Genomic DNA, 15,469 nt, shown 5'->3' with positions numbered 1-15,469 from the left:
GCCTTTCCCCACGGGGCCCGGTCAGGCCCAGCCTGAAGGAACGGCATGGGGCCGTCCTCCCGTGGACCCACCACCTGCGCGAGGAGCCATGAGGGGCGGATGCAGAGAGATCCGGGCGGCATTCGAAGGTGAGGGCCTCGACGACCGGCTCTCCGGACATGGAGACTGGCTCTGGGGACGTGGAATGTCACCTCGCTGGGGGGGAAGGAGCCTGAGCTTGTGCGGGAGGTTGAGCATTACCGGCTAGATATAGTCGGCCTCACCTCCACACACAGCTTGGGCTCTGGAACCCAACTCATTGAGAGGGGTTGGACTCTCCATTTCTCTGGCATTGCCCGCGGGAGCGGCGGCGAGCTGGTGTGGGCTTGCTCATTGCCCCACAGCTCAGTATTGGAGTTCACCCCGGTGAACGAGAGGGTCGCGTCCCTGTGCCTTCGGGTCAGGGACAGGTCTCTCACTGTTGTGTCAGCCTACGGGCCAAACAGCAGTGCAGAGTACCTGGCCTTCTTGGAGTCCCTGGGAGGGGTACTAAACAGTGCACCAACCGGGGACTCTGTTGTTCTCCTGAGGGACTTCAATGCCCATGTGGGTAATGACAGTGACACTTGGAGGGGCGTGATTGGGAAGAATAGCCTCCCCGATTTGAACCTGAGTGGTGTTTTGTTATTGGACTTCTGTGCTAGTCACAGTTTGTCCATAACAAACACCATGTTTGAGCACAAGGGTGTCCATCGGTGCACGTGGTACCAGGACACTCTAGGTTGGAGATCGACTTTGTTGTCGTGTCATCTGATCTCCAGCTGCGTGTCTTGGACACTCGGGTGAAGGGAGTGGCGGAGCTGTCAACTGATCACCACCTGGTGGTGAGTTGGATCCGCTGGCAGAGGAGAAAGCCGGACAGACCTGGCAGGCCCAAGTGCATTGTGAGGGTTTGCTGGGAACGTCTGGCGGAGCCCTCTGTCAGAGGGGTCTTCAACTCACACGTCCGGGAGAGCTTCTCCCTGATCCCGGGGGAGGCTGGGGACATGGACTCTGAGTGGGCCATGTTCTCCACCTCTATTGTCGATGCGGCTGCTCGTAGTTGTGGTCGTAAGGTCTGCAGTGCTTGTTGCGGCGGCAATCCCCGAACCTGGTGGTGGACACCGGAAGTAAGGGATGCCGTCAGGCTGAAAAAGTCCTATCGGGCCTTGTTGGCTCGTGGGACTCCTGAGGCAGCTGATGAGTACCGGCGGGCCAAGCGTGCCGCGGCTCGGGCAGTCAGAGGCAAAAACTCAGGGTTTTTGGAGAACTATCGGACGGCCTCAAAGAAATTCTGGCAAACCCGGTAAAGTCTATTCCAGGGTGCTGGAGAGGAGAATCCGAACGATAGTCGAACCTCGGATTCAAGAGGAGCAGTGTGGTTTTTGTCCTGGTCGCGGAACACTGGACCAGCTCTATACTCTCCATCAGGTCCTTGAGGGTTCATGGGAGTTTGCCCAACCAGTCCACATGTGTTTTGTGGATCTGGAGAAGGCATTCGACCGTGTCCCTCGTGGTGTCCTTTGGTAGTATGGGGTCTGGGGCTCTTTGCTAAGGGCTGTCCGGTCCCTGTATGACCGGAGCAGGAGCTGTGTTCGCATTGCCGGCAGTAAGTAGGACCTGTTCCTGGTGCATGTTGGACTCCGCCAGGGCTGCCCTTTGTCACCGGTTCTGCTCATTATATTTATGGACAGAATTTCTTGGCGCAGCCAGGGGCCGGAGGGGGTCTGGTTTGGGAACCACAGGATTTCATCTCTGCTGTTTGCGGATGATGTTGTCCTGATGGCTTCTCCAAGCCAGGACCTGCAGCAGGCACTGGGGCGGTTTGCAGCTGAGTGTGAAGAGGCTGGGATGAGAATCAGCTCCTCCAAATCCGAGGCCATGGTTCTCGACCGGAAAAAGGTGGTTTGCCCTCTCCGGGTGGGTGGTGAGTCTCTGCCTCAAGTGGAGGAGTTCAAGTATCTCGGGGTCTTGTTCACGAGTGAGGGAAGGATGGACCGTGAGATTGACAGGCGGATCGGTGCAGCATCTGCAGTGATGCGGTCGCTGTATCGGTCCCGTTGTGGTAAAGAAGGAGCTGAGCCCAAAGGCAAAGTTCTCAATCTACGTTCCTACCCTCACCTATGGTCATGAGCTCTGGGTAATGACCGAAAGGACAAGGTCACGGATACAAGTGGCTGAAATGGGTTTCCTCCGTAGGGTGGCCGGGCGCACCCTTAGGGATAGGGTGAGGAGCTTGGTCACACTGGAGGAGCTCGGAGTAGAGCCACTGCTCCTACACGTTGAGAGGAACCAGTTGAGGTGGCTCGGGCATCTGCTCAGGATGCCTCCTGGACGCCTCCCTAGGGAGGTGTTCTGGGCATGTCCCACCGGGAGGAGGCCCCGGGGAAGACCCCAGGCCAGCCGAGAGACATAGTCCCTCCAGCGTGTCCTGAAACGCCTTGGGATCCCACCGGAGGAGCTGGTGGACGTGTCCAGGTTGAGGGAAGTCTGAGAGTCCCTGCTTAGACTGCTGCCCCCGTGACCCGGCCCCGGATAAGTGGAAGAAAATGGATGGATGGATTTGGCAATTGCCATGGAAACAAGACCACACAAATTATTTTGACATTAAAAACACATTTAAGACACAGTAGTAGTAGTATTTAGTGAGTCACCCTGTATTGGAAGATTTTTGTCATCTGAGCCCATGATTCTGAGGTCTTGTCCTGTAGCTCTTCAGGGAGAGTCCAGGGCACGACCAGACCAATGATATTATTAGGCTCTGTAACACACAAGGAGGGTAAGGTTAAAGGAACTGTGGCTGCCAATTTGAGCCTCTGGCATCATCACCCTAACGTTGAGAAATACTTAAATATATGTGGTGTGTGCCTGTGCGATTATTTCCTCTCACATCAGTAAAAGATAAATGACATGATATATAATAATACAGATGATTTATGCTATAATTTAATGCAACCTTAAGTGTATGCAGCCTGTGCTTATACACTTAAAAAAAAGGTTCTACAATCACAACTGAACCCCTGTTGTCAGAGCCTAAAGCTGCAGATAGAGCACACATACAAGTTTGTCTCATTCTCAGTGTGTGGACAGGCCATGCCTCATGTGAAAGCTTAGAAGCCTTCAGCAGAAGCTTAGTGCAGCCTCTGCAGCTCAGTGAGTGAACTGAGTTGCAGAGGCTGCACTAGCACTGATTCATGATTGGCTGCAGTTACTAGGGTTTAGGTAGTGCCCATTCAGATCAGAGAGTCCTTTTAAGTTTAAACCAACTGGATGTCAGCATTGAAACTGGCAACCCCAACATCTCTTTTCTTATAAACAACTTGGTTATGTTTTTGTTATCAGGAATACATCTGTATTAGAATTGTTATTAGTAGGTTTGCCTCATATCTGGGGACACAGTTAGCTCATGTTTATGAAATTTAAAATCAAAATCTTACAGATCGTACCTTTAACAATTTACTCAAAGTACAATTACTCAAAAATGTACTCAATTACATGAATATTTGTGTTCAGAGAAGGAAAATAACTAAAGTACTCTTCACATCAAGCCTCACCTCGTGGTTTGTTGAAGCTGGGTCTCACAGGTCGTCCTCTTGGCTGCAGCGTGGTGGAGTTTTCAGATTTAAACTCCAGTGTTGTTCTGTGAGACGAGCCTGGGCCCTCACACTGCTCCCACACAGACAGGCGGTATGAGAGCACCCCCTGCAAAGCAGACAGGGGGAGGTGTGGCTCCCACACCCTGCCGGACCACAGCACCTTTCCTCCATCAGCCTGGGACAGTTCAAACATGAAGGACACGCCTGGTCCCTCTGAGCCTGGAGACCAAACAGCGGCAGACTCATTGGGTAGAAACTGGAGCTCAGAGACACCACGAGGAACTGGAGGACACAAAAGTTAGAAATACTGTATTTTTTTGTCCATTTGCATAAACCAGACATGGGCAAACTATGGCCCGAGGGCCACACACGGCCCTTTGGGCTTATAAATCTGGCCCACTGAACATGAACAAATTATATTAAAATAGGTAAAGGTAAACCTTGTTCAGAGTTTTTATGTTGTGTTTTTCACTGAAACTGAATATGTTAATTATTCATTTAATGAATGAAATTTTATGAAATTTGTACATTGCATATTCATGCTTTGCTACATGATATATATATATATATATATATATACACACACACACACGCACACACGCACACACATGTATATCCGGGTTCAGCCCCTCTGTCAAATTTTTCTGGCAGTTTAAACCTTAGTAACAGAGCTTCAGACAGAGCAGTCCATCTTAGTAGTTGATTGTGCCATAGAACTTTTCTCAGACTTTAGTTCACTGGACCTGCCTCACTCCAAAATGCACCAGAAACTCAATAGGTATTCAGCATGGATCACATAAAGGTGCACTATGTAACTTCTGGTCAAAGCTCCTAGTATGGCATTATAGTTATGCATGTCCATGGAGACAAGAAGATGACTATGCCAAGTTACAGGCCAGATCAGTGGAGAGGCGGCACCAGAAAAAGTTACATAGAGCACTATTGAGTTTCTATCCATTATATACCAAATCAAAACCCTCAAATATTACTGTATTCTGCTCTTGAACTTGCAACATTACAAATACCTGGATAACAATAACTATTTGACAGAGTTAAAAAGGTATAGTATGTAGCTTGCAGGATTCCATGGAAATAGAAAGTTAAAACCATACTAAGGAACATTCTCCATGGAAAGAGATATGTTTTATGCTATCCTGTGGAATATTATAACCAAAGGAACACTTCCATAGAAACAAGCAGGAGGCACTCCAGGACAAATAAGAGTCAGGTTAGTGAAAATGTAAGCCCGCTCACAGTGTTTTGTGCATCATGTTTTTCAGTGCACACAACCAAAATGAAAATAAAAAGTTGCAAACTTATTTTGTTTAACCTTAGTCCTGTAGAATGTTGTCATATAATTTGACCTCCCCCAGGACTCGTACCTGTGTGCACCTGTATGGTTTGGGCGTCCATGACTGTCCCCTCCCCGCACAGTGCCTCTACAGTCACAGAGTGGGTGTGACAGGGCTGCAGACCCCTCACGGTGAAGCTGGTGTTTAGGGTGCTCCCCTGCTCCTCTGCATCATGTGACACCCTGAACCGTGACACAGAGGAGAGCTGGCTCACCTCCCAGCTCACAGAGTACCAGTCTGGACCAGAAGACGACTGAGCCAGGGTCAAGATGTCCGACTGATCTATAGAAGACAAAGATGCAGTGCTCAAAATGTTAAAGGCCCTGTGCCAGATTTTCCCCCTATGTATATGAGTGGAATGTGTCTTGCCCCAATACAGATATATTGTATAAGCAGCTCTTGAGGTCAAAATAAGTCAGCTGTGTATTGCCTGCATCATAAGGGTTTTATTGTCCGATAATCAGGAAGTGTGAGGTTAGCATGCGAGCTGTTGTTAGCTTTACTGTTAAGGCATAACTTCGCTCTGGTTTCTGGAAGTTGTGGAAAGTTCATCGTAACTCATCATCAATCCATAAGTTTAAGTGAAGAATAACTTTGGACCACTGCAAACCATTTAAAATTAACTAGTTCTGTTGTTCACATTTTTAAGACCAAAACAAAAATCAGAGGGCCTTTAAGCTTTAACATGGACTCACAACATAACCTAGAGGGTGAAGCAAAACTGTTGGGCAACAAGACTAAAAAGGGAAGAACAATAGTTGGTGTAAATGAATGGTTCTAATTTAGCTCAAGCAAGACTTGGTTCAGCCCTGTTTCTAAACAGGGTTGGGCCTTGGGTTAGTACTTGGCTGGGAGACCACTGGGAAGTACCATATTTAAGGTTAAGGTATATTTTACTGGAAATTTGACCTCTGCATTTGACCCATCCTTTGATGCCACTGGGGCAACCTGTTAGGGACTCATCTTGAGCTAGTCTTTATGAGGACTACCTTAGCTGGAGGAGTTAATCTATTCTGCATGTGTCTTTTGTATCCTTGGCAAGGTGGGTGAAGTGTCTGGCCTTAGTATAAATGTGGTGTGTGAGCATTGGTAGTGGTCACAGGGGCCAATAGCACAAATTGGCAGCCTTGTCTTCGTCAGTCTGTCCCGGGGCAGACTCTATAGTAGAGAGTGGAGTGAATGAATAATGCATAAAATCTTAACACAGCTTTGAGTGTCTGGAAAAACGCAATACTTATGCAGCATTATTATTTACAAGAGAATAGTCAGGTTTGCCATCTTTAAATTATACAAGTAGATTGTAGTTTGTTCCTCACCGGAGTTCCCCTTGTGGTTTATCTCTGGGCTATATCGTGTCTCTGCTCCGCTCACACAGACCGTCTGCACCCCGAAACTGAGGCGGGCGCATGGGGGCAGGTCTGACAAGGTCCACTGCTGAGGTTCCTGGACCCAGAGTCTCTGCTCCTCCACAGGGGTGAGGGGAGAGAGGGAGGAGTGGTGATACACAGTGAGGAGGAACACAGAGTACCTCCTGTTCAGTGGACAATCCCAGGACACAGATAAACTGCTGCTGTTCACTGAGGACACATGCAGATCTCTGGGCTCATCCGGGTCTGGAGGAGGGAAATGTGAGGATCAAATTAAAGCCAGGCCATTTTATTTGTATTGCATATTTCAAAAAAGCTAACAAGCTAGCAGCCATGGTCCAAATTGGAAAAGATGATGGGCGCACTTCAGGCTCCATCAACTCCAATTCTCTTGAAAAACTGTCACCCTTCTCTCTGTAACTGCTGCAGTGAGCCTTGCCATTTTGATCTTAAAATGTTCATATTTGCCACCTCTACATGATCCTGTTGTTTTTAATTTCGCTATCTTGTCCATGATTGAAGATATGAACATTAATAAACAGACAAATCAGGTGCCTTCTTTCCCCGAGATCGCTCATGTTAGTGTTAGCAACACTGTTAAGTGCCCGCTCCCTGCCAAACCAATGGTGCCGGTGAGAAGGGGCATTACCTTCAACAGCCTTGTTCTGGATTGGCTACAATATTCACAGTCACAATTCCAAGTATGGAACTCTGCTCCAAATTCACCCCTATAACTGCTAGCCTTGATGAGCTTCACTTGACTGGAGCCGAATGCTATGAGTGATGTCACACTCACCTAGCCCACTTCTTTATACGGTCTATGGTTTTGTTTTGTTGTGGGCACATATTACAACCACATTTTCCCCATCATCTCAAATGTTTACCTGTGATAGTGGACAGACAAGTGAGTGAGTGGGCTCCTGGTATCTCCACACAGGCCACATACACAGAGCAGGAGTCCAGCGCTGTGAACCGGTGGTGGGGGTGTGTGGTGGTCTCCCAGCGCTGCAGGGAGAAGGAGGTCAACTCAGAGCCGTACAGCAACACCGAGTGAGCCGTCACTAGAGCAGATGGAGGCAAAGGGTCCCCCCACGACAGCAGCAGCATGGAGCTACTCCTAGACTCCAGCTTCAATGGCAGACGACGAGTGTAGCCTGATCAGAACAGAATGATAATGTTATAATCACAATACAATCAGAATGGTATGTTTATCTAGAATACAAAAGCTAAAATCACAGGGTCAGGATATATTATACTATATTACACTATATTATTGAATAACCAATTTTGCCCATGTATTTCAGATAACTTTGTCTTTCCCCAGAACAGATATACCACCTGGATTTAACTAAGCAAATAGGTACGAGTCTCCTCCAGTTGGCCAGATCTAGGTTCAGCAACAATATGTGCTCAAAGAATGAAGTCAGGTGACTACCTGAATATACTGAATGGCCAGGTTATTCAATCAATGGATTTTCTTCTTCCCTGATGGCACGGGCATATTTCAATATGACAATGCCAGGATTCATCGGACTCAAATTGTGAAAGAGGGGTTCAGGAGCATGAGACATTGTTTTCACACATGGATAGGTCACCACAGAGTCCAGATCTTAACCCCATTGACAATTTTTGGGATGTGCTGGAGAAGGCTTTGCACAACGGACAGACTCTACCATCATCAATGCAAGATCTTGGTAAAAATGTATGCCACATTGGATGGAAATAAATCTTGCGACATTGCAGAAGCTTATCGAAACAATGCCACAGCAAACGCGTGCTGTAATCAAAGCTAAAGGCGCTCCAATGAAATATTAGAGTGTGACCTTTTTTTTGTCCAGACAGTATATATCGTGTAAGCAGCTCTTGAGACTAAAATCTGCTGCATGCTGTCTGAATCTGATTATCAGACAATAAAACACTTTAAAACCAGGAAGTGGGCATTGGCATAATAGTCATTTTTAGCATTAGCATCACTTTGTGACATATTGATACAGCAGACCACAATATAGATACTATACCACCAAATCAGTATTTTAGAGCACTATTTTTCACCCTCTCGTCTCTGTACAAGGAAAATGTAAGTGGAATGTTTCTCACCAATGGCCAGAAAGAAGTCATCCTCTTGGTGGAAGAACAAGGTACTGTTTTCACACGCGAAGACCTCCGAGGGACCCAGCCTGTGCAGGAAACTCTGACAAAAATAATCACATTTATCATCAGTTTTAGGTTTACAGGTACAGGTTACAGGTTTACAGTGCTTTCTTATACGAGTTATACAGAACAGTGGGACTTTGGGCAAACTGTGATGCTTTTGGATACAACACCTTTTGATATAAGGATTATTGGTAGGAAAGGTTCCAGGTAGTCAAACCTGTTATATACCATGACCCACTCCATTCCACAAATAAGGTATTGCATCGACTAGTTTAGAAGGATTGTGGACAGGGGGGAAAAATACAAATACAATAAAATACAAATAAAAGCAAATGTTTACTTTTAATAGTAGCATGTTAAGATTTGATTTGTAGAGAGCCAAATAAGTTGTCAGGCAGGTCCAGAAGGATATAGGGAGGAAAAGGTGGTTTTACACAGAGATATGTTAGTCTTGTCACCACTCAACCAAATGCTGTCGTGCAATTAGAATAACAGAGTTTAGTGCTTCTCTCATTATTAAATCTGCAGAAAACTGACATTTTTCAGTACCCTGTGAAATTTGTTATGATAGATGAATTCTTTTTTTTTCCTTGTAAGCAGCCAGATTTTTTTTCATACAGATGGACCATGCATGTCCTTGATTGGCTATGTGATGGGAATTTAAGTATATTCATGTTGTGAAGAAAAAATTCTTATTATATGTCCTTGTAAATGTAAATGCGGAGACTAAGGACCATGAGAAGAGATGCTCTAGGAGAAACACTCAGAGGGACTTGGGAACCCGGAAGGCTACCTGTCTGTTGCCAAGGGAGGTCTGTGCCCTGTCCTGTCTTTATCTGATGTAACAAAGAATAAACCTTTTTTGTATTTCATAACTCACTGGGCTTCACAAATGGATTACTTTTCATCTAGAATAGTTATTTTTCCACAACAGCTAATCCACTTGTCAATCACGTCCATCTGAAGTTGGGGATCAGACTCACATCATTGTAAAGTATTGAAGCGTGCATTCAGCATTACAGGTAAATTTATTTAAATGGTCATACAGCAGCGAAAGAGCTGGAGTACAGTTCATTTTAATGTGTGACTGTAGTTAAGATTGATATATGATATAATAAATTCAGAGATAGTTAAACCTTTCCTTAATATCATTCAAACAATGAATTAATACATTTTTAAAAATCCATATTCTACCAAGAGTTTAATATCTCGGCAAGTTGTTTCTTCAAATAAAAACTAAACATTACCTGTGTTGCCCTGGATGGCTGAACTGTTGGCTTCACCGTGCCTTTGATTTTGGTGTGCTTTGTGCCTATAACAAACAATATATGGAAAAAACAAACAAACTGATAGCACACTGTTAAGTATAGTAAGTGTATTTAGCACAACTCCAAATGCCCTAATTATGCTAATCTGACTTTAAATGCTGTATAATCATGCAGAATCCAGGACTTTGAACCATGTTACTCACGTTGGATTAAAGTGAAGGCCCACGTGATACTGGCTTGTTCATACTGAAGAGTGAGCTTGTTTTCTACACCCGGATACACCGTCAGTGAGGTCAGTTTCTCTGCTTTGCTTATGGATCCCACTACTGTGCCATTGAGCCAGATAATATAATTCTGACTGCAAAACAAAGCAGCATCAGTGAACAAAGTCAAAATACATTTAAAACATACAAAACAACATACAAATTAACTAACCATTTTCACTCTAAAAAGGTTTTCAATTTTTTATTTTTAACAAAAAACAAACACGCTGCTTACCATAGTCTTTTTTTTCTTTCTATAAATCTCAAATAATTATGTAAGTTTTCAGATCCCATACTTTTTCTTGTACTAGAGTTATATATTATACAGTGCAACAGTGCTTACTTAAGTAAAAGTTGTGGTGACAAAAGTTGACAATATGAAAAAATTTGAACATTTGTGTTTCTTGCAGTGCTCCTTCAGATATCTTTGAAAATACCAGATTTTTTTGCATCATTTCTTTTTTTTTTCTCTCTTATTCCAATTACATTATTTTCAAATTATAAATAAGATAGTTACTCTTATTTGAGCAGCATTTTTACTAAATATTTTGATTCTTACTTCAGTAATTTCCCAGGTCACTTTTTTACACTACACTTTACATTACTTGAGTAGTATTATTTTGACTTAACAGTACTTTTACTTGAGTCCATTTTTTGCTACTAACAGCAGTCCATGACTACTGAAACTTAGCCATTTGCATTCTCAATGTAAAAGTGAAACCTTTTTTTTTTTTTTATTCAATACTATTCAATATTATTTTGGCAAACTTACCTTTCCAATCCATGATTCTTGTTAAACCAACAAATAGAGAAAGAAATATCACTGCAGCGCCCTAAAAATGTAGATTGAAACATTGTTGACACTTTTCACTCTAGCAGCTTTATGATAACAAACAAATACCACACTACTCACCCAGAGAGATGCTAAGTGGAAGCAGCAACAGCAAGCTGCTCAGAACAAGGATAGTGCTTCTAAAGGACATTTCTGCTCAGGTTTGATGGAAAATGTAAACTATTTTGGTTAATAATTAAATAGGATTATCTTGTTTGTTTAAAGTATTTCATTGTAAATCCCAGTAAAACTTACTTGTATGTATGTATGTATGTATGTATGCATGTGGGGGACTGGCTGCAGTCACATGGTCCTAATGAGTGACAGGTGTGTGCTGCATTCACTGCTCCAGGGAAATTCTATCACTGACCTTTAATGATTTGTAAGTGGATTTTTAAACATTTATTTTACATTTATATAGTGACATTTAATGTTCTATCCTGAAACATCAGTCATGCCAATATGGTTATATCAAAACTTTAAAGGATGTACTACACTTTTGTGGTGATTGATTCGTCAGCTGCTTTTCTCCATGAAGATATTATAGTGTTGCTTGCAATGTTCCACAGTATGGCATTAAATTTATCTATCCCCATGGCAACAAGCTACCAGGTCAAGTTGCAGGTCAGATTTGCAGCAAGGAAATGATTGCGAGGAATGAAATACGACATTTCATGTCATATACTGTGGAACATTAAGCAGTCATCTTCTTCTTCTTTTTGTTGTTTTACGGCAGTTGGCAACCATTGTATAGGAGCATTACCGCCACCTACTGTTCCGGAGTATGGGACAGAATAGGCTCACAATCTGATGCTAAAGTAAATCAAATAAAATAGAAAAAAAAAAAAATGAAGTAAGATAATATAATCTATTTCAAGATCCTATAATAAACACCGGTCTCCTTTAAAAAGGCTACCACTGCTCCTAGTTGGCCCTTACTACCACAGCTTAGAACACTCCTCAGTGAAAATGCTTGATGTCCCTGTTTTCCCAGGCTCTCCTTCAGTGATTCCCGTTCCATATTGTAGCCCCTACACCTTAAAAACATATGCTCCACTGTCTCTTCCTCTTCTTGACACACCTCACACAGCCCAGTCCCGTGCTTCCCTATCATGTGTAATGTCCCGTTAAGCACACAATGTCCCAGCCTCAGTACTTGTGATCACATTTCATCCCTCCTGCACCCCCCTTGTACACTGAGCCCTGTCACCTCTTTTTTAATTTGATACAGATGTCTGCCCTTTACTCCAGTATCCCAATGCCTCTGCCACTCTTTAGTGATCTGTCTCCAGATCAGACTCTTTGCCTCCGATTTGCTGCTCTTGATAGTCATCTCAATACTCATTTTGCTTAGGGATCCTTTAGCCAGTTTATCTACTTTTTCATTTCCTCCAATACCTAAGTGAGCTGGCACCCATAAAAACTTAACAAGACATCCACATTGATTAAGTCTGGTTATACAGGTCAATATATCAAACATAATTTCTGGTCCCTAGTATTTGACTAAGAGACTGAATACTAGAAAGAACAGAAGAGGAGTCAGAGCACACTAGCACCTGTTTCACCTTCGCCATCTCTACCCACTTTAGTGCCACCAACACAGCAACCATCTCTACAGTGTAAACTCCCAGGGCATCTGATGTTCGCCTGTTAATCCCAATGTTTTTGGAAGGGACAGCTACTCCAAAACCTGTCACATCTGTATCTGGATTTTTTGTTCCATCAGTGAATATTTGGGTAAAGCTATTGTACCACTCCTGGATGTGAAAGTGAAATGCTGCAACAAGATCAACTTTCCCTTTTGTCTCCCTCTTCAGGTCAAAAAGGCACCAATCAACAACTGGGGACACCAGTAGCCAGGGAGGCACAGCAGGAAACACTAGAGCAGGGCATATATTTAAATCAAAGACACAACACTCCTTAGCAACAAGGTTTCCCACCTTTCCAAAATGATCCCTCTGACATTTTCCATATTCCCAGCAGTCTAAAAGCACTTCCTTGGTAGGGTGAGATTCACCATGACTCCTGAGATGAATCCAGTAGTTAGCAGATATTTGCTTCCTCCGCAGGTCAAGAGGCATCTCCCCCATCTCAACTTGCAGAGCATTAACAGGAGAGGTTTTAAAAGCACCACAGCACACTCTCAAAGCTTGTGCCTGGAGTACATCCAATCGTTTCAACACCGAGGGAGCAGCTGATCCATGTGCCACACATCCATAGTCAAACACAGATTTTATGAGGGCTTGATAAAGTCTTCTTAACGCTGAGCAACTAGCTCCCCATTCTCTCCCAGCTACACACCTCATGACATTAACTATCTTTTTACATTTAGTTTCAATTTTGTCAACGTGGGCCTTCCACGTCAGATGTGAGTCAAATACAACCCCTAAAAATTTAAATGAGCTGACTCTCTCAATTTCCTCACTGTACAGCTTAAGCTTTAAGGCCCCACTTACTTTCCTCTTGGTAAAGAACATCAGCTTTCTCTTTTCTACTGAAAATCTGAATCCCCAATTGAAACCCCACTCCATTTATCGCATTTTGGACCTTACTAACAATGTGCTCGATACACCTGCCTCTCTTCCACAGGGCGCCATCATCTGCAAAGAGTGACCTGCCAATCCCCTCAGGAACTGCAGTGAACACATCGTTAATCATAATAACAAAAAGCAACGGACTAATCGCACTGCCTTGCGGTGTCCCATTGTCCACTGTGTACTGACTCGAAAAGTTGTTCCTATTCGAACCTGGATTTTCCTACCAAAGAGGAAGTCCTTGATCCAGTTGAAGGCCCTGGCATCTATTTCCATCTTATGAAGTTTAATTAACAGGCCCTCCCTCCACAGCATATCATACGCTCTCTCAATGTCAAAGAAGACAGCTAGAACTGATTCCTTATTTACCTGGGCTTTTCTAATGACATTTTCAAGCCGTACAACTGCATCTGTTGTGTTTCTTGCCTTCCTAAAACCACTTTGAAATTTGGCTTGCATTCTTCGTTTCTCCAAATCAAAAGTCAATCTTTCAGTTATCATTCGCTCCAAAAGTTTACACAGGATTGAAGTGAGGGCAATAGGTCTATAACTAGCTGGTTTGGAGGGATCCTTTCCTGGCTTTCTTATTGGGACTATAACTGCCTCCTTCCAATTGGCGGGGAGTTCCCCCTGGATCCATATTCGATTGATGAGACATAGCAGCTTTTTGAGACCCTCCCTACCAAGATTCTTCAACATTGAGTAACAGATTTCATCTTTCCCAGGAGCAGTTGTCTTTGTTGTCCTTAGTGCCCTCTTCATTTCCTCCACAGTAAATAAAGAGTCCAAATTATGACCTGAGGTAGACTTCCTCTTTAGTGCTTCTAAATTTTGTGCTTTGGTCTGCTCTAATCTTGCTTTTGCCATCTCTGATAAATTGTCAGAACTGTGGACCGCTGCAAAACTTTTAGCCATAATCTCAGCCTTTTGTTGGTCTGACACTGCCGCTCCCTCCACTGAAGTTAAAACAGGGTAGTCCCACTCCTGTCTCCACCCATCCTCTTAACCATTCCCCACACATCACCCACTGGTGTAGTTCTCCCTATTTTTGAACAGAAAGTTCTCCAGCTCCCTCGCTTCGCCTGTTTAACTGTCCTTTTGACCAGCGCCTCAGCCCTCCGGAATTGTATTAGGTTTTGCATATTTAACGTCTTTTTAAGCAGTCTAAAGGCTTTGTTACGATCCTTTACTGCCTGTTGGCATTCACTTGTCCACCAAGGAACCAGTACTCTACAAGGTTTATTTTTACTCACGGGGATAGAGGACCGAGCTGCTTCTAACATTGCCTCAGTTAGTTGATTATTCATAAGGTCTATGCTATTAGACTCATCTATTCAAACTATAGATTCTTCACACAGCCTCTGAAACTTTTCCCAGTCTGCCCTGCGAAATAAGCAATCATCATGGAGACAAACAGGTGATAGACCCCCTCCAGAAATGTTACATAGAGACAATTTAAAGGTACAGTATGTAACTTTCTGGAGGTGGCACATCACCTGCATGATTTCATGGAAACGGAAAACATAAAAACATACTTTGGAACATTTTTCATGGAGATATATATGCTTTATGCTATACTGTGGTAGATTATAGCCAAAGGAACAACATTACTATGGAAACAAGCCCTTCTCCATGCCAAATCGTGTTTGTGGAGATGCAAGCCCATACACAGTAAAGACACATGTTTTTATATGTTTTTATATTCAATATGAATTTATTTTGGTCTATTTTTTGGCAAAAGAAAAGGTTCTTACTGCATCTGTTAAAAGAGAAAATTCACTGTTACCAACCATAATGTTAATTAAGGACCAAAACTTGTTGAAATTACACAATAGTTAAGATTAGACTAATACAAATAAATGACAACACCTGTATTTAGTTAAATGAAGGTTTAAAGTATCAGAAAAATGCCTTCTTTGTGCATAAACTGTCAGTTTATTTTGGATGGAGTTTTCTGTGTTGATGATACTCCGCCTGGCCTAAAAAAACATAAGTCACCACCAAAAAAAAAAAAAGGTCACACACTTTAATATTATAGTTGGACCTCCTTTAACTTTGATTATGACACGCATTCACTGTGGCATT

General features: G+C 43.4%; 2 protein-coding genes across 2 annotated transcripts in view; both read right to left on the bottom strand.

Annotated features, from left to right (window-relative positions):
- The window catches only part of krr1 (KRR1 small subunit processome component homolog), an 87,891-nt gene that overhangs the window by 37,907 nt on the left and 34,515 nt on the right, over positions 1–15,469 (bottom strand). The gene's annotated exons all lie outside the window — the stretch shown is intronic.
- On the bottom strand, positions 2,661–11,200 carry LOC129456703 (uncharacterized). Its single transcript, XM_055225764.1, has 10 exons — positions 10,932–11,200; positions 10,791–10,851; positions 9,959–10,113; positions 9,735–9,799; positions 8,431–8,524; positions 7,218–7,487; positions 6,283–6,579; positions 4,997–5,248; positions 3,573–3,896; positions 2,661–2,779 (listed from the first exon to the last, which is right to left on the bottom strand). The coding sequence occupies exons 1-10, from the start codon at positions 10,999–11,001 to the stop codon at positions 2,661–2,663; spliced, it is 1,707 nt and encodes a 568-aa protein (XP_055081739.1). The 5' UTR covers positions 11,002–11,200.

Source organism: Periophthalmus magnuspinnatus, chromosome 12 (genome assembly GCF_009829125.3).
Source record: "Periophthalmus magnuspinnatus isolate fPerMag1 chromosome 12, fPerMag1.2.pri, whole genome shotgun sequence".
Classification (NCBI taxonomy): domain Eukaryota; kingdom Metazoa; phylum Chordata; class Actinopteri; order Gobiiformes; family Gobiidae; genus Periophthalmus; species Periophthalmus magnuspinnatus.
This window is presented reverse-complemented; position numbering and strand designations above follow the sequence as displayed.

Bases quoted from the DNA above. Each gene is read 5' to 3' on its own strand.
- LOC129456703 (XM_055225764.1), bottom strand. From the start codon at position 11,001: ATGTCCTTTAGAAGCACTATCCTTGTTCTGAGCAGCTTGCTGTTGCTG. The intron at 10,114-10,790 runs GTAAGTTTGCCA...TTTGTTTTGCAG, and splicing joins AAGAATCATGGATTGGAAAG to TCAGAATTATATTATCTGGC. The intron at 2,780-3,572 runs GTGAGGCTTGAT...TGTGTGTTACAG, and splicing joins CAGCTTCAACAAACCACGAG to AGCCTAATAATATCATTGGT.